The sequence below is a fragment of the Tetrao urogallus genome, assembly GCF_951394365.1.
Source record: "Tetrao urogallus genome assembly, chromosome: 1".
Classification (NCBI taxonomy): domain Eukaryota; kingdom Metazoa; phylum Chordata; class Aves; order Galliformes; family Phasianidae; genus Tetrao; species Tetrao urogallus.
In genome coordinates this window covers 144,758,930-144,782,117 of record NC_136813.1, presented here as the reverse complement: position 1 = coordinate 144,782,117, position 23,188 = coordinate 144,758,930, and the positions used below count along the sequence as shown (strand labels likewise).

General features: G+C 46.3%; 2 protein-coding genes across 2 annotated transcripts; both read left to right on the top strand.

Moving 5' to 3' along the window:
• Nucleotides 1–1,759: 1,759 nt before the first annotated feature.
• Nucleotides 1,760–17,043, top strand: RANGAP1 (Ran GTPase activating protein 1; the record flags this gene model as incomplete). Its single annotated transcript, XM_079547566.1, has 15 exons — nucleotides 1,760–1,871; nucleotides 2,545–2,672; nucleotides 3,545–3,604; nucleotides 4,015–4,194; nucleotides 5,256–5,390; nucleotides 6,636–6,794; nucleotides 6,977–7,090; nucleotides 8,738–8,837; nucleotides 9,534–9,618; nucleotides 10,004–10,166; nucleotides 10,634–10,747; nucleotides 11,083–11,185; nucleotides 12,902–12,990; nucleotides 14,831–14,952; nucleotides 16,974–17,043. 15 exons carry the CDS (start codon nucleotides 1,760–1,762, stop codon nucleotides 17,041–17,043), a joined length of 1,734 nt encoding a protein of 577 aa, XP_079403692.1.
• Nucleotides 17,044–19,777: 2,734 nt separating this feature from the next.
• Nucleotides 19,778–22,915, top strand: CHADL (chondroadherin like; the record flags this gene model as incomplete). Its single annotated transcript, XM_079549255.1, has 4 exons — nucleotides 19,778–19,930; nucleotides 20,008–21,672; nucleotides 22,270–22,436; nucleotides 22,699–22,915. The coding sequence occupies 4 exons, from the start codon at nucleotides 19,778–19,780 to the stop codon at nucleotides 22,913–22,915; spliced, it is 2,202 nt and encodes a 733-aa protein (XP_079405381.1).
• Nucleotides 22,916–23,188: the final 273 nt, after the last annotated feature.

Sequence of the window (23,188 nt, the reverse complement as noted above, 5' to 3'; positions counted from 1 at the left end):
AAGGGTACTTGACGCACTGGCATTGGTTGCCCAGAGAGGCAGTGGATGTCCCATCCCTGGAGACATGCAAAGTCAGGCTGGAGGGGCTCTGAGCACCTTGATTGAGCTATGGGTTCTTTGCAGGGGGGTTGGACCAGATGGCTTTTAAGGGTCCCTTCTAACAAAAGTAATTCTATGATTCAAACTGTTGGGTAATGAAGTATTATAAAGCTAAAGATTAAAGTTGGTGAACAGATTGACTGCTGGACCCTATCTAACTTCTGTTCCTTGTGGTAAAACCTTCATGGCTGGGGGACATCCTTGCATCTTCTCCTTTTTAATTGGATTGACAGAGATTGGGAGCATCCATTGCCTGTTGCACAATGTCTGTGACTTAGAATCAGTGCAGTGACTTATTCGAGCCTCTTTTTATCGTCAGCATCTACCTGAGAGGACAGTCATCCTCAAAAGATGATGCTGATAAACCTTGGAGGTGTTTTATCTTCTATGTCCCAAATACTAAAGTTAATGAAAGCTGAAGAGAAGCTCTGCCCCGGGGAAGCTGAAAACAAATGCTTCAAAACAGCAATCCTTGGACTGGCAGCATGTGAATTTGCCTTGGAAGAAGTAGCTCAGGACACAGACCTCAGTGGGTAAAGTGATGTGCACTATCTTTTGTGATAGGAAGGGGGTGATTCTTCTGGATTTCTTCGAACCCAGACAAACCATCAACTCTGACTGTTATGTTGTGATGCTGACTAAGCTACAGGCTTGAACTTCCAGAATTGAGCCAGAGAAGAAGGCAATCTTTTCCTTGCAGTACAATAACATCAGGACCCGTACCACTTTGAAGGCCATAAAACACATTGCCAGTCTTGACTGGACTGTGCTACCACACCCACCCTATAGTCCACTTCTGGCACCTTCTGACTTCCATCTGTTTGAGCTGATGAACAATGGACTCTGAGGGCAACATTTTCATTTCAATTTCATTGCAGCGATGCTGTCGTAGCAGTTGTGAAGCAGTGGATCATCTCCAGTGGTACAGATTTTTATGAGCATGGCACGTAGGCTCTGGTTTATCACTGGTGAAAATGCATAGCTAATGACGGTGCTTATGTTGAAAAACTGTTTTGTAGCTGAGAATTTCCTCTGTCAAATGGAGTTACTGTGTTCTTTGTATCTGTTGTAGTTTCCATGGAAATAAATAGGAGGCCTTACTTTCAGAATGAGCTACGTACAACACACGTGATTTTTCAGCAGCTCTGTGGTTCTGGAACTCTGCTGAGTTAGGTGCTACTGGGGATATTGCTGAAAAGGAAAAACAGTTGTGTTTGTTCTGTCTGGGTTTGGAGAACAGGAAAAAAGCAGCACGGCATGGATTACTAAGGGATGGGGCTAGGGGAGAGGGAATATTACATCTTAATTGTAGAAGAGTTGCACCCAAAGACTAACATCTTAAAGTGGTCTTTTCCGGTAGCTTTAGCTATTGGTCATTTGGGAAGTGTAACAACTTCATCAAAACCCAAGTCACTTCAGTACTGGAAGAATCAGCACCGTCTGGCTGGCTTTGAAATGTTAATCTAGCTTGGTGGTTGTAAGCGAGCTATGGGGAAAACAGTAGTGACACTGAATACTCAATTAGGTATCTCAGGAAATAACACCAGCATGTTAGTGATTATAAAGATGATTGCTAATACAGATTATGTATTATAGTTTATCTTTTTGATGGTGACCATTTGTTTTAATTGACAGCTCTTAGCACTGGGAAAGCAGAAAAATGGCATCAGAAGACATCGCTAAGCTTGCAGAGTCGCTTGCCAAAACCAAAGTGGGTGGCGGACAGTTGAGCTTCAAAGGCCAGAGCCTGAAACTCAACACAGCTGAAGATGGTAAGAGAAAAGACACATTTAGACCAACATTTCTGCTACATGAAAAAACAGTATGTTCTTCAGAGATATTATTTGATATACTGTCTACCTTCTTTACTGACTCTAACAGTGGTGCTTTTTATGTGCCATATTAATAGTGCAAAGCCACTGAAATTTGAGGAAAGAGTTTGGGTATGTCAGTGGCAGGAGAGAGACTGCAGCCTGCACCTTTGCTTTGAATAGGAGTATTCCAGAGTACAATTGTTCCACTCTGTCACATTTGCTAAACAGGCATCTATTTCTGCCAGTAAGTGGGAACTCATTCCTGTTGATGTGGCACCCGTTGCCATCATATTTTAGGCCTTTTGTCTTTGTTGATGCCTGCATTGCTAAACTATGTGCTGAATGGCAGAGGAATCAAACTTATGCAGCCGACCTCACATTTGACAAAGTAATAATAGAAATAAATCATGAAAGGGGAGAGAGGATGGTGGATGGAGGGCATTCGGTCTAGGGACCTGACACTGTAGCTGTGTTCTCCATTGCTGTTTCAGGATTGTTTCAGATAGTGTTACTCAGATGTTCTTGCTAAGTGTTGCGTTTAGCAAATACTTCTGCCTCACTGTGTTACTGTTATTGTGATATCTAAGATGGTAATCACAAGGCCAACTGAATACTGTGTGTTTTTTTCCAGCTGAAGAAGTGATCAAACAAATTGAGGAATTTGATGGCCTGGAAGCATTGCGTCTAGAAGGCAACACAGTGGGTGTGGAGGCAGCGAAGGTTATTGCTAAAGCCTTGGAGAAGAAGTCAGAGCTCAAGGTGAGACCTTCAAGTGGGTGGTGGGGGCGGGAAAAGTTTTATAGAAACACTGTAGGCCTATCTGCACTCTTCTTGAGTTAGCCCTAAAGCTTATACTTTGTTCTTCCAGTGATAAGAATAACCATATGACAATATAGCAGAACTTGGAGACTTTGGGATAGTGGGAGGAGCACTTCCTGTGTTCCTAACTGTTCCTATTCAAAAAGCTTCCAATCTTAGAGCTGGGAAGCTGTGCAAGAAAGAGCCTCTCTGTGGAGGCAACATCTGTAGACAAAGACCTGTGGCCACAAAGCTGGAGAATGGTCAGCTCTTCTGTGAGTGATGTTTCATACAATATCTGAATAATGAAGGAATTGATGGAGGATACGCGCCAGAAGGTTTTTCTGTGTCCAAGCTGTGTTTCCCTACTATTCTTTCATCCTAATGTTAGAAGGATGCTGTGCTGCTAGAGGCACTGCTCTTTGCAGGAGAGGAGTATGAAACGTTGATTCACCCACTTGTGGCTTTTCGAGTCAATCCAGATTGTTGAGCTCCATCCCTTAGTAAAATGCACTTATGTTCCAGTCTTTCAGTTTCCTACTGATTTTTCCATTGGTAACTTTCTCAGCAGAAGAGAAGCCCAGCTCAAATGCAAGCAACAATTCTTGTATACTGTTATTTGCAATATGCATTATGGTGGCTTAATGTCCTTCCAAGAAAGCAGCTGTGGTATTAGTTGTCACTGTTTCCTTAGCACAATCAAATGGCAAGGCCACAGCAGGCAACGTTAAGCTGTCCATACTAATGTAATGCATCTTGTATGTGTAAATTTCTGTACGATTGTGTCCTAAATATTTTTTTCATGGCTCCTATCTGCATGTTTCTTATTTTAGAGGTGTCATTGGAGTGACATGTTTACTGGGAGGCTAAGATCTGAGATCCCTCCTGCTTTGGTAAGTGAAAACTAGATCTGAGACTTCCGCCTAATATAACTTCTCACCTGCCATGCTTTTTGTGGGAGTGTATTTCTGGGACTTCGTTAGTGAGTTTTTCTCTGTATGTTAACACTAAGTGTCTCAGAATAAGTAATGTGTTTTTTAGCTCCTTCTGTATGAGCTGGAGAAGTATTTGGCCTAAAGAGATGAGACAGTTCTTGGTAACTTCCTTGCAGTTATCTTTAGCTTGCTTTGTGTGACTCCTGCTCTGGCTTTAGCTGTGGAGCTTTATTTCTCCAGGCAACTTCACAGAATATCTTCAGAACAGAATTTTTTTTGCAGCATCACTGTCTCACCTCACCACTGCAGCACTGCTGTCAGTAACAGTCCACTCCTTCCCCTCACCCCTGTCACTCATTTCCCTGCAGATCTCTTTGGGGGATGCACTCATCACTGCTGGAGCCCAGCTGGTGGAGCTGGATCTGAGTGACAATGCCTTTGGGCCAGATGGTGTGCGTGGCTTTGAGGCGTTGCTGAAGAGCCCTGCCTGTTACACCCTGCAGGAACTCAAGCTCAATAACTGTGGCATGGGCATTGGTGGTGGCAAGGTAAAAGTGGTCTCTTTACTGGGGGTGAGGTCAGAGCCAGGACTTGGTTTCAGACTTCCCTATGCAGAATCACAGAATGATTGGGTTTGGAAGGGATATTTGGTGGTCATCTAGCCCAGCTCTCCTGCTCAAAGCAACCAGGCCAGCTTGCTCAGGGCTATATCTAGTCAGGTTTTGAGTATCTCAGAAGATGAAGACTTCACTGGCTCTCTGGATAATCTACCCCAGTGTTTGACAACCTTTGCAGTAAAAAAAAGTGTTTGGTTTGGTTGGTTTTTTTTTTTTTTTGTTTGTTTTTTTTTTTTTTGTATCTGTGTTTTTTTTAAATGGAATTTTCTCTGCATCAGTCTGTAACATTTGTTTGACACTGCCTTCTTTAAGCCGCTTTCTTCCACGGCAACCCAGTAGGCTTTCTTGGCTGCAAGTATATGGTGCACTTCATCAGGATTCCCAATTGTTGTTTTTTTGTCTTGTTTTTTTTTTTCACTACTAAGCTGTTTTGCTATGTTTGGCAACCAGTGTATACTTCTACACTGGGCTGTTTCTCCCCAGGAGCTAGAACTGGTGTTGTCCTTTGATCTTCATGAGAATCCTCCTGTCCCACTTCTCCAGTCTGTCATGATCCCTTCCCTCTGTGTTTATACTGACAAATTCCTGAAATATAATAATTTCCATGGTAGGAAAACAGGTCTGTCTTAGACTTTAGATTCCATGTCAAGAGAACTAAAATCCTTGGAGATGTGAGAAAACCAAGCCTAGCACTGAAGGGTGCCCATTTGATGAAGCAGAAAAGCAGACTGACTGTCATTATTACCCGTTCATTTACATATTTATTAACCAAATGTTACTGGGATCGATGTATTCTACTGCAAAATCATCTCTTCTGTCCTAGGGATTTTATGTGCAGGTGTTGCAGTAGCAGTTTTCTTGTGTAACTTATTGTAGAAGCAAGTGTATTTTGTCAGTGTCTGAAGTATTATTGCTTGAGAGTTGGATACACAAAACGTTTGGCGTTCACAATGAAATGGTGAGGCTGTATAAACCACTTCTGCTTCCTTTAGATATTGGCTGCTGCCCTGAAAGAATGTCACAGGAAATCAAGTGCCCAGGGCAAGCCTCTTGCTTTGAAGATATTTGTGGCTGGCAGAAATCGTCTGGAGAACGATGGTGCCACTGCGCTGGCTGAAGCCTTTGGAGTAAGTATCAAACCAGCTCTTGTCAGCAAGTGGGAGCAAGGTATATTTAAGTGTTGATGGTAGAGGTAGCACATAGCACTCGCAGAGCTTGCCATGGCTTGGAAACAATGGCTGGCTGTCAAGTCACTTGAAGTAGCAATGCTCTTTGCTGCTGAGACTGGAATCTTCAACGGGTGTGATTAGAATGGATGGCTGAATGTTTCCGTGACTGAGTTTCCAAGCACGTAACTAGTTGCTGTGTCAAGTAGGAGGAATAGGAATCTCCTTAGTAAATTCTTGGTCCTATTCCTTCTCCTTCCTTTGTACTAATGGACGTTGTCTGGTGCTGGGATAGGTGGAGCAAGTGATTAGGTACTAGTGATTTCCTTGCTTAGTTGTTCAGTCAATTGGCAGGAGCAACCTGCTGTTTTTGCTGGCATCAGCCTGTGAGATCTCAACTTTTCTAGCTGTCTCTGATCAACTTCCACTTTCATTGGAGGAAGAGAGGTCTCTGTGGTTGGTGCCACCTACATCTCTTTGCTTTCCTCCACTGCTGCTAAAAATGTCTTCTGAGTGATAATGCATATTGTAAAATGTGTTAATGATGATTTTGTGGTTTATAGGTTGCTCTTTTTTTTTATGGAGGTCTTTCTGGGTTGACTAACTGGTAATCATGGCAAAAACAAGACTTAGGTACTTGAGAGGCATGTAACAAAGCGATTCAAAAGGAACTGAGACTGAATGACTATAAAAATTGGATGAATTACTGTGTTTTGTGATATGCACGTGGGACCTTGCGTTGTTGGTGGGCTGTCTTTTGGTGGGCAGTTGTGGCGTTAGCTGGGTGTTGGTGAGTGGGTAGCATTGCAACTAATGTATTTTTCTTCTCTTCTGACATAGTAAATAGCTTTTATCTCAACCCATGAGTTAATATAATAAAATATAGTAGCTAACTAGTGATTTTTTTTTTTTTTTTTTTTTTTTTTTTCTTTGTTTGAGGGTTGAACCTCAAACTGAGAACTCTTGTTTTGAGGTATCTAGAATAGACATACTAGCATGGAGCTACCCATAACTTATTAGATGCTTGCCACAAGCTATATATTTCACTTAGATTTGTGATACAATTGCTGCTAAGTAATTCTGTGTAGAAGAACTAACGGACTTCTTAATTGCAAGTAGATTTTGAGCAAAAAAGAGTGGAGTCCTATATTCTTAAGTTGAAATGTGTCTTCTAACAGCCTTTTTTGTATCTGCATCCTTTCGCAGATCATTGGGACTCTAGAAGAGGTCCATATGCCACAGAATGGAATCAACCATCCTGGCATCACAGCACTGGCCCAGGCCTTTGCTATCAATTCATTGCTGAAGGTTATAAATTTGAATGACAACACCTTCACAGAGAAAGGAGCTGTGGCCATGGCAGAGGTGAGTTGTTCCAAGTGGTTGATTTGTCTTCCACCTCCCAGTCTCTTCAAATGTAGTCAGTCAGCATCAGTCTGTGGCTTGGTGCAGCCACGTACCACAATGAGGTGGGAAGGATGACCTTCCAGAAGTGATATCACATTTGGTTTGTACGTCTGTACCGTCAACTTTGTGTTGTCTTGCAGACTCTGAAAGCACTTCGGCAGGTTGAAGTGATCAACTTTGGAGACTGCCTGGTGCGTTCCAAGGGTGCTCTTGCCATTGCTGATGCTCTTAAAGAAGGACTTCATAAATTAAAGGTACTGCCTTCTGCTGTTCAGCTTTGAGTCTCTTTTGAAAATGACTAATTTTCTGTTACTTGGCTTCGTGTCCATTCTCCTACTGCTACTGATTACTTTAAGGTGGCTTTCTCCTCAGTGCAGCTCTGTGCCTGTAACTGAAAGCGATGAAGTTGTAGATTAGTGGCATCACCACATCCATGTGAGACTGTTCTGCGTGAAGGTATACCAGTAATCTGATTAGGTCCCACTTAGGTTTTTTAAGCTGCTGGTTCAGCTTAGCAGTTGCTCTTCAGAAAGTCTAATAATGGAAGTATCTGCTTTTAGAACCCCTGAGAGTCATGAGAGCAGACTGAGATATCTGTCTTCCTGAATATCTTGTGATCTCTACATCATTTCAGTGTTGATACAGTTGTTGCCTTTTCTTGTTTTGGGGATGTATCAAAGGTTCAAACAGTAGTTTTTTTTGTTTCACCTCCTGTATCAGTGTTTAAATTTCACTGGCATTGGCCTTTGTGAAATGTTGTCAAGTCAGTAATATAAGTGAACTACAATCTCTAGATACACCTCTCTAGGGTCACAGCTGCACTGGGACAGATGCTGAACACAATTCCTATTTTTGGAAGCTTACAGATAAAACCAAAAATTCAGCACTGCTGCAGTGCTAATGTTTATCTACGTGTATGAATCTGGTACAGTAAGAATTAGGTGCCTTGTGTTGTGAGATCCTTTCCTCAAGCTTCTGCTGGTTCCTCCAGAACTTATTTCTGAGTTTCCCAGGTAGGCTTAAGTAAGGATTGTAATGAGACTGTCTGTGTGAACAGTTGGAAATTAAACCCTGCTCTTCCAGAGCAGAAATGGTTAAGGGAGAGTAGTATGAAGCAATAGTAACTGATTCATTGTGTTCAAGAACAACTTCCCTTCTGTTGTTAATATTAAATCTCAGGAAAGGATTGAAGAACACTATGTGAAGTGGTGGGGGATGGTGTAGTTTGTCTTTAGGAGGCTGTAACTTGAAATGTAAATACTAAAAGGCAAATGTGCATTTCGTTCAGTATAGCAGCTACCGTTCCTCAGTAAAACTTGAAGTATGAGTTCTGACCTCGTTGTGTGACTGATAGCTGGGCTCTGCTGGTGTAGAATGTGCTTAGAAACAAAAATCTTCAATTTCTGGGAGAAGGTAACACAACAGGGCAGTCTGTGCTACCTGAGCAGACTGGACATGCTGCTGAATCCCAGGGCAGCATGAGAGGACGAGAGGAAATTAAGGAGCTAACGTGCCTTTCTTCCTTTAAGTGGTTCCACAATTCTTCCCGTTGGTTCTCTAAGTGCTTCTTGAGTAAGTGAAAGTATTCAACCAGCTGATTGCTAAGGGCTGGAACAGGTGCTACCTTTTAGGGGAGCAGTCATAATAGCGTGTGGTCTTTGTGGCTGTTTAACTGAAGTGGTTGCTTTTATTATGGTATGTTTCAAAATACTTTGTTTAAAATTTAAACTCATTTAAATTGTTTAAATGAGGCAGAGAAATGTCACTTCCAGTTAAAAATCTGTTTTTCCTAAGGGCCTTTTCAAATTAGAATCTTTCCAGAAAGCTTGTGAGCATGTGAAGCTTATGAGGATGATAGATATTACAGGAATTATGTAAACAAGTGGTTTTTTGCTTCTTAGGAACTGAATTTGTCCTTTTGTGAGATCAAACGAGACGCTGCTCTGTCTGTAGCTGAAGCTATTGAAGATAAGGTAGAGTTGGAGAAGCTGGATCTCAATGGTAAGTAAGCTTGCTAGGTAAAAGCACATGTAGTCTGACCCCAACTAGAAACCACTAGAAAGAGTGGTTACAGGATCACCTGTGCTGGTGTTACAGTATCTGGCATTTAAAAAATGGTTACGAGGTTGGGTGATGCTGGAACAGAAGTGGTTAGATTCTGAAGGCAGTCTTAAGATGTGAACTCAGGCAGTTGTTAGAGTTCAGTAGTTTCAGTACATCCCATAAGGTAGAAGGATGGGAGTGATACCTGTAGCTGTTCTCAACACAACTTTTAAAAACTGTTCAGGGTGATCTTAGATACTTCAAAATTGTAAGTAAAAACTTCTGTGCGGATCTCTACAGAGGAGTAGGAGATTTTGACCACTGTGGGCTTTTGCCTTTCGTACCCAAGTCTCTGCATTTCAGAACTGCTGGGACTAACAGCTGTTTACAGAACTAGCAGGAAGTTTCTCCAAGACTTTCTGAACAGCAGAGGCTTTTGTCTGTCTCCAAGTGTTGTGTAATGCTTCTGGAATCTGTTAAACAGCTGTTTGATTCCAATAACTGAAGTCTGCATCGCCGCCTCCAAGCCTTGATGTAGAAATTACTGATATTATTTTTTAACTTAAACAGATATAGATAAGAATCTGTAACAGTGTTCCCAAGAACAAGCTTGTGTGCATCTTTTGAATGTATTCCCTTTTTCCCTGGATGCAGGTAACTGCCTGGGTGAAGAGGGGTGTGAGCAACTGCAGGAGATCCTTGAAGGCTTCAATATGGCAGCTGTGCTGGGATCGTTGAGGTAAGAGGGCACCAGAATTTAAATGAGAAGTTTTCTACCAATTTTTATTAACACTTACTTTGTTTAAGGTAAGAACTGTAATTGCAGTTGGATGTTGGTCTGAGCAGTGTGGAGTGCTGTAACATAAGCAGGATAAGCCTTGTACACTATTTTCATTGATAGAATTAATTCGGTGTCAGTTACTGACTACATTTTTTGCTTACCACTGTCAACTGGATGGCTGAAGTCTCAGGTGGCTTCCTAATGTGTTGTAGTGAAGGTGTACTTCTTGCACTGAGTCTTGAGGAGAGGCTGCTTTTTTGTTCTTGGAAAATAAAAATTGAATACCAGCATATGGGAATTGCAAGTATGTGATTAATGGAATATGTGAACTCTCTAACTTTAGTGATGATGAAGGGGAAGAGGAGGATGATGAAGAGGAGGAGGAGGAGGAAGAAGAAGAAGAGGAAGAGGAAGAAGAAGAGGAGGAGGTGGAACAGCAACAGCTGAAGGAAAGAGGACAGGGAGAACAGGACTCGATGACTCCTAAGAAAATAATTAGTTCACAGGTAAGTTTACTTCAGGATACATTTGTTTACTGTCTGGAGAAGAGCTGAGGAGGGTACAAGATTTAGAGAGAGTTTGCAGTGCTGGCAGGAATTCACATTCCTGCATGGACTGGCTCTGTGGTAACAGGCAGGGAGATAACATGCAGAAGGTGAAGAAAATGGGTGACTTGGCAAGCTGTTTTGTTAAAGGCTGCGTGTGCACACATGTAGTGGTACAGACTGAGCAGCCATTGTGACAGATGTGGGTGGAAAAAGTCTCCCCATCTTCAGAGTGTGGTAAGAACCTTGCATGTGCGCTGCCATGCAGTCGTGCTAGAATATTGTGTCTGTTTTAACTCTAGCTTCATTCCAGCCTTAAATAGTTTTAAAGTAAAACAAATTCTGACCTGATGTGCCTTTGCAAGTCCTTGCTGTACCAATTTATTTGCTTTTAAGAGTAAACTTGAGATGGATTCTGCGTGTTTCAGGATTCAACTCCCGTGCCGTCTCCTCCTGTGGATGTTGCCACATTCCTTGCTTTCCCATCACCTGAGAAGCTGCTGCGGCTAGGGCCAAAGTGTTCTGTGCTGATAGCTCAGCAGGTAGGTGAGCCTGTGGTTTGCTGCACTTGACTCTGTCTCAGGATCATTAATCCCGAGAAGTGCTAACTTTCTCTCAGTCCTAGACTTGCTGCTTCTCCCTCGTTCTTCCCTGAGGAACCTTGTGGAAGCAGGTGGTGCATTTAATATTTGCACAGGCACCCTAGGTGTTTTACACAGAGTAACTTTGTTTCATAGTGTTGCTTATGTCTTGTAGTGTGGCCAAGGCAAAACTGATGTCAGTCAGCTGGAGGCTGTATTTCTTGTCACTGCTGTTGGCACAGATCCAGCTTCTCTATTTGGCTACCACTTAACTTTTTTTTTTCCTTGCCTTTCAGACAGATACATCTGATGTAGAGAAAGTAGTTACAGCTCTCTTAAGGATATCTTCAGTCTTCAAAGATGAAGCCCCAGTAAAAACAGCAGTGCATGAAACAACAGGTGACAATCTTTCTTCACTTAAGGATGCGATGCAGTGCAAAGCAAAGGAAGGCCTTTGTGAGCTGGGTATTCAATTGGTTGATTCTGGTAGCAGGACACCCCAGATTACAAAGTACCAAGCTGTGACATGCTGTTGTGTGGAGTGGAAGTAAAGACTTGTTCTAAATGAAAGAAGTCTTATGCTTCCAAAGTTTGATGAGGAGTGTCTCTCGTTGCTGTCTTTGTGGTCGTGTGTTGCCCTTACCTGAATCTCCTTGATGCTGTGCTATCAATAGCCAATAGTTCTGTGTCTCAAGATCAGGTTGTTTTTTTTTTTTGTTGTTTTTTTGTTTTTTTTTCCAAGGCTGCTCATTTGAAAAGTACAGGAAGTAGCCTTCCAATTTAGTTTTAAGAGAATGTAAAGAGAGATCTCTTATCTAGTGTACCTCTTTATTAGTTACAATTAGTTATTAAGGCACAGTAGGTACTGTAAAACAAGGGACTGTTTCTCACTGTACAGCACAGAATGGGTAGGTTTGATTTATGAGTGTACTAACAGCATCCCTTCATTTTCTCATTGAGAAACTGGAATTCCAAACAACACCTGTGCACTTTGACCACTTGCTTTCATCTATTTTCCAAATGATGCAGCAGTACAGTTTCCCCATCCGTGAGTTACCTATCAGTACTGTGCAAAAGAAATGGATCCATTGGTTGTAAGGCCATTTAGAGTGATTTATTTGAAACAAGTGTGTGTTCCCTTAGTTAGCATTTTCTTAGTTTGGAATACATACATTGGTGAGACGTTGGTAATACATTGGTGAGACTTAGCTATTGTCTGTAAAACAGTAAATTAATACAGGGTTAACTGGAGTGGTGTGTAGGTCCAGGCAGCCAAAAGTAGTCTGTTGGCATTTCACTGAGTGTGTGCCAGCCTTGACTGCTGCCCGTTGTGAGTTGTCTCCCACAAAAAATGGCATGCAGGATGCATGCGTTGCCTGAATCATGCTTGTGCATGTATTACCTTGACACCAGAGCTCTTCCTTATTACTCCTGCTTTGTAGGGGAAAGTGGTACCTAGTAATTGCTTTCTTTCCAGAAGAGTAACTGCGAGTTGATGAGGAGGTCCCTAGTGAATGACCCGCACTGCTCTGCAGCTGCTGTAGTGGGTTGTGTTCACTCCAAGAAACTACAACAGTCAGAAGTCAAGATTGTGCCTTTTTTACCTTGTAGACAAGAGAAGATAAAACACTGGTTTGCCCACAGCTAGCGGCAGGATATTGGTCCCAAGGAAGCCTAGGGAACAACTGAACAAAAGGAATACAGTGAGAACTTGGCTTCAAAAGAAAGGTGAAATCTTGCTGGCCTTTACATCTCAAGCTTTTAGGTCTACTGCTCTACTTCAACTGATGATGTGTATATTGTACATATGCACATGTGCTTCCAAGTACAAATACACTGAGTAGAACATCTCGTGCTGCATAGGATAGAGATCAAGCTGCATTTGAAACTTGACTGTAAGATTTTGTGCTATTTTTTTTCCACTTAAACCCCAGTATCAGGCCTTATACTTAAGGACCAGATCTTCTCTGTCTTGGTTTCAGAGATTCTACCTAATCCTGGGCACATTACCTCTCAAAATTCCTTCAACAAATGATGGATATGGTCAGTTGTGATCTTGAATTTTTTTACAGGGTCCCTTTCTGTATTGTTTCATGTGATGTATTTCTTTTTTAGATGCCTTGATGAAAAAAGCTTTCTCTTCTGCCACGTTTAATTCAGATGCGTTCATCACAAGACTCTTGATCCATATGGGGCTACTTAAGGTGAGGAAGCAGGAAAGAGTTAAGTTATGGTCTGCTTAGGCTGTTGAAAACCAGTCTGGTTGGGCTTGGGGTAATTATGTTACCATGGAAACAGCTGGGTGCCTGTGCATGCCTAATGCCCGGGGACAATAGAAGTCTGCAGGGCCGGCAAAAATTGCAAGATTGCATTAGGATGAAGATGGTGTCAGCAATTTGTACCTCTTCTGTTTTCTGTGCTCTGAATTCCCAGACATCCCTTAAAGGTAGGGAGGGTCATGCTGCTGGTCTATAGGCTCTTCCAGATGTCTAATCAAACAGACAAACCCTTTGTCCAGGTGTCTGATGTGTAATATTGTTATTAACCACGGTCCTTTAGGGCATCTTATAGTAGCACGTCTCAAACAAATATCCAACTTCTCGTGTTTGATCAGTAGCATTTAACTTCTCTCCACGTCACTCTAGTGTTAAATACATCTTTATATGGAATAGACTTCCTCCCAAGAGACGACAGGAGCCTGCAAACTGCATCAGAATACCTATAGCATTACCTTCAGTGAGATACCTTGGGGAGAGGTTCTGTCTGCAGACTTCAATATTTTTGCCTACTAGGGCTGCAAGGATCATTTTTTCTCAAGACTTGGAAACTGAAAATGGAAGCTTGGGCCAAAATGATTCTAAGCTGCAGAATGTCTGTATTCTAGCAGCCTCCTCTTAATTAAGTTTATGAATCTCCTTCTGCTAATATCCAGCTCAGGGAACAGAAGGCTGTTAACATGCGGGTCACATCCTTCGTGTCCTTAAAAATCCATTTAGCCCGTCCCTGTGTAGATTCAAATGGGACCAAAACTGAGCATCCCTCTTCACAGGTCTACAGAACCCAGGATGGCTTTCTGCTCTGCAGAATGCTTGTTTTGGGCACTGCCACCTACCTCTTATCCCATCCAGAAAATAACAGATGTATGAAGCACTAAGCACAGACTCATGCTCTGGAAAAGCTGTGGCAGGAAGTCGTGTGGATAATAATGGCCTCAAGGATCAGCCAACCAGTTGTTGTCACCTGTGGGGGACTGCTGATGAATTAGGCATGTGTGGAGAGGGAACAGCTTCATAACTTTCTGTCCCACATAAGTGGAAGCACGTGGGCAACAGATATCCTTAGCACCATGAAATATAAGGTCACATACCCAGAAATGGCTGTCTTGTTCCTGTCTACAGAATGAAGAGATTAAGAGGATAGCAGTGGAAAAATAAATGAAAACGGTATGAAAGTTGGGGCGTGTAGGTCAGTGTCATGTTAGGAGCAAGAAGAAATTCTGCATTGTGGTATAAGCAGGAGGAGGAATGGTAATAACTTTACCTTATTCATGAGTGCGAGAGCAGTGCTGGGAATGGTGCTTCAGGTTCTGGAGGCATCCTGACAAAGAGCTGGAGGTGGCATAAAACTGAGCTACAGAATAATGCGAGAGAAAGTTGTGTAATTAAGGCAACTCAGTTCTTGATAAAATCAAGTAGAATTCCACAGGAGAGCACTTTGACACAGAGCCTCTGAGGTTTGGTTGTTCTGCTTGCATGTTCGTTACTTCCTTTTCCCTACTGCTGATGCAATCAGTGACTAATATTTAAGTTATATGTACTAGAGTACCCTCAATGTGGTAACATTTCAGATGTTGGTGCAGGGAGGCTATAGAGTTGGCCACCTTGGTCTTGAGGAACATCATGCTTAACCTTGTGAACAGTATTTACTACTGTGTATGAGAGAACCTCATTCTACAGGGAGTTCATTGCCTTGGTCATCTGCAGTGAATCGGATAAAGCAGTGACTGCCTGATGCTTGATTTCCATCTTCTTGTCCTTTTCTCAGAGCGAAGAGAAGATCAAAGCTGTCCCGAGCCTTTATGGTATTCTTATGACTTTGAACCATATGGTCCAGCAGGATTATTTCCCTAAATCCCTGGCCCCAGTTCTCTCTGCTTTTGTCACAAAGTGAGTATCGTACTCGTCATGCCATCTTCTTTCTCCGTGAGAGTTGGTGTAATGGAAGGTTAATAGCTTGCATGTAAGCTGCTCTGTTAAAGCCCACTAAGTACCTATTCTAAAATTAAGCATTAATAATTTGGCCCTCTATCTTTCTTACTCTGATACACAAGGTTTAGGTTAGCAAGTCTTAAACTTCAGGAAGAAGCAGAGGAAAACTGGCTCTGGAGCAGAGGGGAGAAATAGTCCAGCACTGTCTCAGTACTGAAAACCACCTGAAATCCATTTGGCATTTGGTGGCTGCCTGGTTCATCACAGACTGTGTGCCACGTAGGGTCAGGACAGCGTAGTGGGTTTCAGGAAAAGGCTTAAGCCTTCCTGATTTTCATTGGTGTGAGGAGTATGCAGAAGCTTGAAATCTTGTGCTGGTAAAGGGCAAAGGCCTCAAGTAGCTGTGGCTGGTACAAACCATGGGTAAGAGGGATTCAGTCAAATACTGATAGCCTTCTCTTAGCTCTGCTGGGATTAGAAGCAGGCTGTTATGAGCTGAGGATTTTTGCAGGTGGTGTATCTGAAGCTGTGAAAGCTGATGCATAGCAGTGGCCTGTCCAGCAACCAGCCATGCTAACAGCAGTTCTAGAAAGTGAAACTGTGTAACTATGTTACTTCTGGAGTACTGGTTCTCCTCCTCTGTTTTGTAGCAGTGATGCTGTGGATAGTGCTGTCTGTTCAGAAAAATAATGAAACTGGGGTGTATGTGCTGGGAGCGGCATCCATCTTACTCTGCTGCTCTCTGTCCTTATTTTCTTTTCTGGACACAAGAGGGTGCTGTGAACCCACCTGTGCATCTGCATGATCCTTTAGGAGGAAGCAATGTCCAGGGATGTCTGCCTGTCCTCCGGTCGCTCTCCAGAAGCTGTGGTGGTTTTTAGGGGGAATTTTTAAATTTTATTTTTGCAGCTCTGTGCTGTTGGATGGGATCACATTGCTGGTCTTTTTTCAACTGCCCGCCGCAGAGCAACAGGCGATTGAATTCCACAGCAAGGGGGAAAATCCATAGTAGTGTTAGAGGAGGTTTGGTGTTAAGGGTGGAAGATGAGAAAGCTTGGCTGTGATCAGCACCAGCTTTTTAGTGTCTCTGCTCCCAGAAATGGGACACTGCCTAGATGCAATCAACCTGCGCTGTTGCAAACAGGGTTGGGTTTTCTGAACACGATGGCTGAAATCCGTGGAGGTTCAAGGCCAGGTTGGATGGGGCCTGAGCAGCCTGAGCTGGTGGATGGCAGCCCTGCCCATGGCACGGGGTGGGATTGGGTGGGCTTTGAGGTCCCTTCCAACCCAACCATTCTGTGATTCAATGAATCCCTCACTGAGACTGAAAATAAACTGCAAATTGTGTCCTGCTATGTTCCTGAAGGCGTGGGACATTAAATGGCTTTTGTGGGGACAAAAGCAGTTAACTCTTCTCCAGGATATGATCTCAGGTACTTCAGGCCAACAACAGGTTCTCTTGGCCATTTCTGAAGCCAACAGATGCTCTTAGGCTCCAGGGTTACGCTGCCTCTTTTTGAAAACGTAAAAATCCTGGAGACTGAAGTTGGTGTTGGCTTGGTGAGAAAAGATGTGAACATAAGCAGGTTTGTCTCATGCATTTCAGGTGCCCTAAACGCAATCTGTATGGAAAATTCCATTGCAGGGAGGGAAGGGGAATTCTCTTCCCACCTACTTCCTGCTGCCAAAAACGAGGCACAGGGCCGCAGGGAGAAGCAGTCTGCTACCCATCTTTGTACCTCTGGATATAAATTTTCTGATTCTTGGCAGCTCTCTCACTGTCTGCAACAGGGGAGAGAATTTTTACAGCATGCTCTGAATGGGAACCAGAGAACAGGGAGAGAACTGATGGGAAAATGTGTAGGCTGTTGGACATGCAAGCCCTGTGTATTTGACATGGTGTTTATTTGGGCACTTAGAGTTTACTACAATGCAATTTTGAAGCTTTACTATTGTAAATAATTATTTTCTTCCTACAGACCAAACCGTGCTCTCGACTCCTGTTCCTTTGCCCGCCACATGCTTTTACAAACCCTCCACCAGCTGTGAGAGGCAGAGATGTGCCTTCTCTCCCTGTAGGACTGTCCTCAGCAGAGAACTCAGAGCTGTACAATGAAATCAGATCCCGGAGCTCACGCAGATGTGCTGTCTTTTTTTTCCTTTTTTTTTTTTTTTTTTTTTTTTTTTTTGTTGTTGTTGCCCCTGTTGGAGGTCTGTCCTTCCTTCTGCTTTCATAAACTTGGGCAAATCCTGCTGATTTATTATTATTATTATTTTTTTAATATTGTTCTATTCCTCATGAAGTGACTCTCTGATCTGTGGGGCTGATGCTTACGCTCTGAGCTCAGCATGAACTGAAGAGTCTCTCTCCATTTCTGTAGCATTGGCAAGGGTGTGCCAAAATGAACACGGAGCTTGGAAGCGCTCTCATCAGGATCAACCCTTGCTGTCCATTTTATTTTATTAGACTGTGCAGGAGGACAGCTATGCTGCTGCTGCTTCTCCAGCCAGCGGCGTGCTTGACGTGCCCTGGGCCAGCTGCTGCTGGCTCAGAGGAGCAGGGTCTGCTCTCCGTTGATTCTTCTTTTGAGTTTATTTCTTGAAGGCGCTGTGTGGCCAATCTGTATTTTAGGGTGTTGCTCCCCCGCTACTCTGGCTTGGAGTGTCTGTGTAGTGTGGCTGACCCGGGTGGCCATTGCTTAAGGGAGCAAGCATATGTTCATTGTAATTTTTTTTTGTCACTGCCTGTGTAGTTTTCCTTTTCCCTCTCCTTTCCTGGCTAAATAGACTCGGTCTGGAAATGAATACAATCCATGAAGTCCATATGAAATGTGTTCCCTTTCTCCTTCAGTCTTACCTTTGGAACAGTGGGACTGTTCACATGTTTGAAAGCTGAGCACAGGTAAGAGCACAGAATTAGGGCAATGGTGATGTTCCTCAGGTAGGGCAGCCCTTGTTCTTGCACAGAAGGAGTAGCAGGAGGTACCCCATACTCTACACTGAAGTTGGTTCACCTGCCTGCATGTTGGTGTCAACTACCTGCACTCGTCTTTTGGGCTTCTGAGAATCTACACCTCTCTTTAGAGTAATAAAAAGTAATAATTCCCTTCACTTGGCACTGATTGTTTTTTCCTCAGTTATAGTTGAAGGAAAGTGTTCATCCTTGCCCCAGGCCTTTCGATGGCTATACTGTACAGGGTGCCAGAAGAGGAAAGGAAATGGACTTAGCTCAGCAGCTACCATCCATTAAGTGGGGGGGGCATGCTTGTCCTATATGATGTAGGAGCTGCTGTTGTTTGCTCACGTGGTTTGCAGGCAGTGCTTACAGAGAAGAAAGGGTTTGAGGCAGTGGATGGAAATGTGTGGTATGCTCCAGCTCTACATGCATACAGTCTCTGCTTGAATTCTGCCACCCTGTGGGCCTGTTCATGGTGCCCACAACCGAGGGAAAGGGAGCACCTTCAGGTGAGCAGTGTCTGCATTACTCTGGAAAATGTTGCCTGAAGGCTAAAAGCAAGGGATATTTTCTAAACCAAAACTCTGTATCTGAGTCAGTAAAAGGAATGGAATGGAATGGAATGGAATGGAATGGAATGGAATGGAGGCTGTGATGGCAGCATTCAGCTCTGTGCTAAGGCTGGGCCTTGCCTCCTTTACCTGGTTCCCTTTTATTCCTTTGGCAACACCTGCAAACAGAAGTGTTACTGCAAGCTGGAGGGAGCAAACAAGAAGTGAAACAGTTTGTAATTTCTATGGTCCCAACCCTCCTGTGGCTCTCGTGTGGGATCCTTGAGCACTTGTTGCTCTGGAATGTGAAAATCAGGCTGAGGTGGGGATGACAGCAGTGCTGCTTCAGCCTGCCTTGTGCACCAAACCCCGGAGGCAGCGTATTTAATTCGAACTTTCTAAGCGCAGCAAAGCAGCGGTGGCAGAGGGGAGGAAAAGCTCCGGCTGCATGCAGCGATCCGGTGGTAAGGAGAGAGAGCAGGACTGGACTCCTTGCAGGCAGAGCTAAAACATTTTGCCCCGCAGCCGGCTTCCCATCGTGCCGCCTGCGGCCGCCCAGAATCCCAGTCCCGTAAGGTGACGAGGAGGTGACGGCTGAGCCGCTCTCTCCTCCCCCCTTCCTGGCTGCTTCCAGCCAGCGCTGCTGGGACACAAGGCGTCCCGTTCAGCGCTTGCTTTTGCAAATACCGGCGCAGGCACGGAGAGGCGGGCGGTGTTGCAGAAGCCGGGCAGCCGCAGGACGCAACAGCTTCTCCCCCTCGTTCCTTGCCGTCTCTCGAGGACCTGGGACCCGCTGCGTGAAGGCCAAAAGGTGTGTGGGAAAAAGGGGAGGGCAGCGCTGGTGTCCTGGGGCCGCTGTGTCGCCGGGGGGATGTGACGGCAGTGCGAGGGCGAGGAGGGCAGAGCTGGGAGCACGGTGGCTCCTCGTGTTTGAGCCCTGTCGGCCCCGTTGCACAACGGTGGGGGGAGCCCTCTGTACTCCCCCTAGCCCTGGCCCCTCTCCGGTACCCTCCGATGAAGCTCGCTGACGCCTTGCCAAAACCAACCCGCTCCTTGCTGCCGCTGAACAGAGCTGAGCATTATTCCACAGCGCGGCTGGAGGAGCTCTGGGCACAGCGTGGCGGCTCAGAATGGCTGCTCAAAGCCAGTGGCCTCGTGTGTGCCGCAACAAGCGGCTGCCCCATCAGTTCCCACCGAAGCCCCGTACTGTTTGGGGTGAGAAAAGCATTGCTGCCTTCCTTCACCTCTTCCTCTCCTCGATCGCAGGTGCCCCAGCATGGAGCTGCTCCTGCTGGCACTGGTGCTGGCTCTGGCACCGGGAGGGACGACTGCAGCCCGCTGCCCTGCGGTCTGCGTCTGTGACAACCTCCGTGCACACGTCCTGTGCCTCAGCCAGAACCTGTCAGCCATACCTGACACCATCCCCGAGGTGGGTGAGGAACCGTTGGGCATGGGAGGGGGTGAGCCACAGCCCCGCGGTGACACGGTGCTTTGCATGACTCACAGCTCACCAAGCAGCTGGACCTGCGGGGCAACAGCTTCAAGGTGGTCACAGCCGGAGCCTTCCTCAGCACACCCTACCTCACACGCTTGGACCTGAGCAACAGCCAGCTAGAAAGGGTGGAGGAAGGGGCCTTCCGGGGGCTGGGGCGGCTGCTTCACCTCAACCTGGCCTCCAACAGCATTGCTGTCCTCTACCAGGAAGCCCTGGACGGGCTGTCCTCCTTGCAGCAGCTCATCCTGCGGCAGAACAACCTCGAGGAAATGCAGCCGGGCGCTTTTAGCCGGCTGGAGTCCCTCACCCTCCTCGATCTGAGGGAGAACGCCTTGGTCTACCTCCCAGACATGGTCTTTCAGGGCCTGCAGAGCCTCAGGTGGCTCCGGCTGTCCCATAACGCCCTCCATGTGCTGGGCAGTGAAGCCTTCACGGCCCTGCCTGCCCTGCGCAGGCTCAGCCTGGACCACAATGAGCTGCAGGCGCTGCCCAGCGAGGCTCTGGCACGGCTGAGTGAGGCCACACGGCTGGAGCTGGGCCACAACCCCATCACCTACCTGGCTGAGGAGGCCGTGGCCATGGCCTCCCTCCAGCACCTCTCCCTGGAGCATGCGGCCCTGCAGGACGTGGCACCTGATGCCTTTTCCCGCAGCCCCCTGCTGAGGACGCTGAATCTGGCACACAACCAGCTGCGGGGGCTCCCTGCCTTGGTGGGGGCTGGGGGGCTGGTGAGGATCAGCCTGGCCGGGAACCCCCTGCTCTGCTCCTGCCTCCTGCTCCCCTTCCACCGCTGGATGGGGCGGGCAAGAGTGCAGACAGAGGGGACCTGCGTGGCCCCCGCAGCCCTCCAGGGCCGACCCCTCGACTCCCTGCGGCCCTCTGAGATGAAGTGTGGGGAGCCCCAGGTGCCCTTCCCCAATCCCACCGTGCCCTCGGTGCAGACTGGGGGAACCACAAGTGGGCCATGCCCCAAGGGCTGCACCTGCTCCCCTGAATTCCACCACGCAAACTGTGAGAACAGAGGCCTGCGGAAGATCCCTCGTGGCTTCCCCACAGACACCCAGCTCCTCGACCTACGCCGAAATGCCCTGGGCATGGTGCCTGCGGGTGCCTTCCTGGGCCTGAAGGAACTGGTGTCCCTCCACCTGCAGAGCTGTGGTATCACAGAGCTGCACCCTGGGGCGCTGCGGGGTCTGCCCAGCTTGGTCTACCTCTACCTCTCTGACAACCAGCTCAGCACCTTGGTGCCCACTGCCTTTGAGGGGGTCCCACAGCTCGCCTACCTGCACCTGGATCACAACGCCTTCACGCAGGTGCCCTCGGGTGCCTTCCAGCTCCTGCCCAACCTCTTCTCCCTCCACCTTCAGCACAATGCCATTGGGGAGCTGGCCAAAGGTGACCTGGCAGGGTTGGTGGGGCTGCGCTGGCTGAGCCTGGCTGGAAATGCCATCAGGAGCATTGGCCCTGCTGCCCTGGCTGCCACAAAGATGCTGGAGAAGCTGCACCTGGAGAGGAACTCCCTGGAGGAGGTGCCCACATCATCTCTGCAGCACCTGCCTGCCCTGACCGAACTGAAGCTGTCCCGAAACCCCATCAAGCACATCAGGGATGGCGCCTTCCTGCCGGTGGCTGGGAGCCTGCAGCACCTCTATCTGGACAACATGGGGCTGGAGCAGGTGCGTGTGAGCAGGGGACAGGCCCCTGTAGGAACCTCTACCCCCTAAAAGTCCCCAGGCTCCCAAAGCTTCAGGAGACACTCCACAGCTCAGCCAGGGAGAGAAGCTTCCTTGTGCTGGGATGGAACTGTGTCTTGCTTCTGCCCCACCCCCAGCTGACCTGGGACAGCCTCACTCCCTGTTCATTAAAGACAGCAAATGCTGGCAGGGTACAGATCATTCCTGTAACCCTTCTTCAAACCGCTCCTTCCTCAATCCCAATTTCTCCTCTTTTGATGATCCCTCCTCTAGGACTCCTCTACTATAACCCTGAATTTCTCCTTGTCAAGAATTTAATGCTAACACCAATCTCACACAGACCATGCACCTCTTAACATTGCCCAGATCACTCTATGACCTGTACATCATCTTCTTCCCAGAAACATTGGGTAGGATCTAGTGAGTCCTAGAACACGACCCGTAGTCACTGCTGATTAGAGCTACTCTTTCATGGGTGCTCCAAATTCAGGACAGGCTCTCAGCTCTCCAGTGTGGCTGTGAAGCAGAGTTTGCTCCTCTTAACAGTGATCCCCTTGCCCCACTCTTGTTCTATTGCAGATTTCCCCCAGTGCCTTTGCTGGACTTGGACCCAAGATCAAAAGCCTGCATCTGGAGAGCAACAAAATGAGCAGCATTCCTAACATGAGCAACTTCACAGGGCTGGAAATCCTCAATCTGAGGGATGTGCCTTTCCACTGCGACTGCCAGCTGCTACCATTGTACAGGTGAGTGCTGTGAGGGGACACAGTCACAGGGACACTCAGAGCTGCCGAACTGGTGACATGGGTTCAGCAGGGAGGTCTAGTCCTACAAGACACATCTGTGTGGCAAAAAGAGTGTAAGAAGAGCAGTGATACACGGGGATGAGCAGATATTCCAAGCATAGGCAGGGGAGGCCCTGAGCAAGAGGTTTTGCAACAATTCATACCCGCTCACATGCAGTTTTGCCTCATCTTTTGCTCCTCCTCTGATCTGCCTCATTTCCAGGTGGATTGAGAAACTCAACTTGCGCACTGGGGCCACCTGCGCATCCCCTGCAGAAGCCCAGGGGCGGAAGGTGAAGTTTTCCACCACTTTCCAAAACTGTCCAGGCTGGAGAGCCAGAGGAGCCAGTGCTGATAAGTCTAAGGCTGCAAGGAAACCCAGCAAGAAGAAGAGGTCAGAAAAAGCACCATCCAGAGGCTTCAGGAAAAACAAAGCTTAGGAAATGTATGCGAAGTGCTACAGGGCTGTACCTACAACACGGTCAGAGCAGTTTTCTGGGCTTGTCCTCGCTACAGCAACACAGAGCTTGTACAGGGTATGAAGGAGAGAGCTTGGCCACAGTGGAGTGATGCTGACCTGTCCTGGCCAAGTATGACAGATGCAAGGTTTGTCTTTGCAGACCACAGAGGCACATTATCCTGTAAAGGACTTGTGTGAAAGCTTCTGCAGTGTTTGCCATGTGCTTTATCTGACGACTCCAACAGCAAAGCCC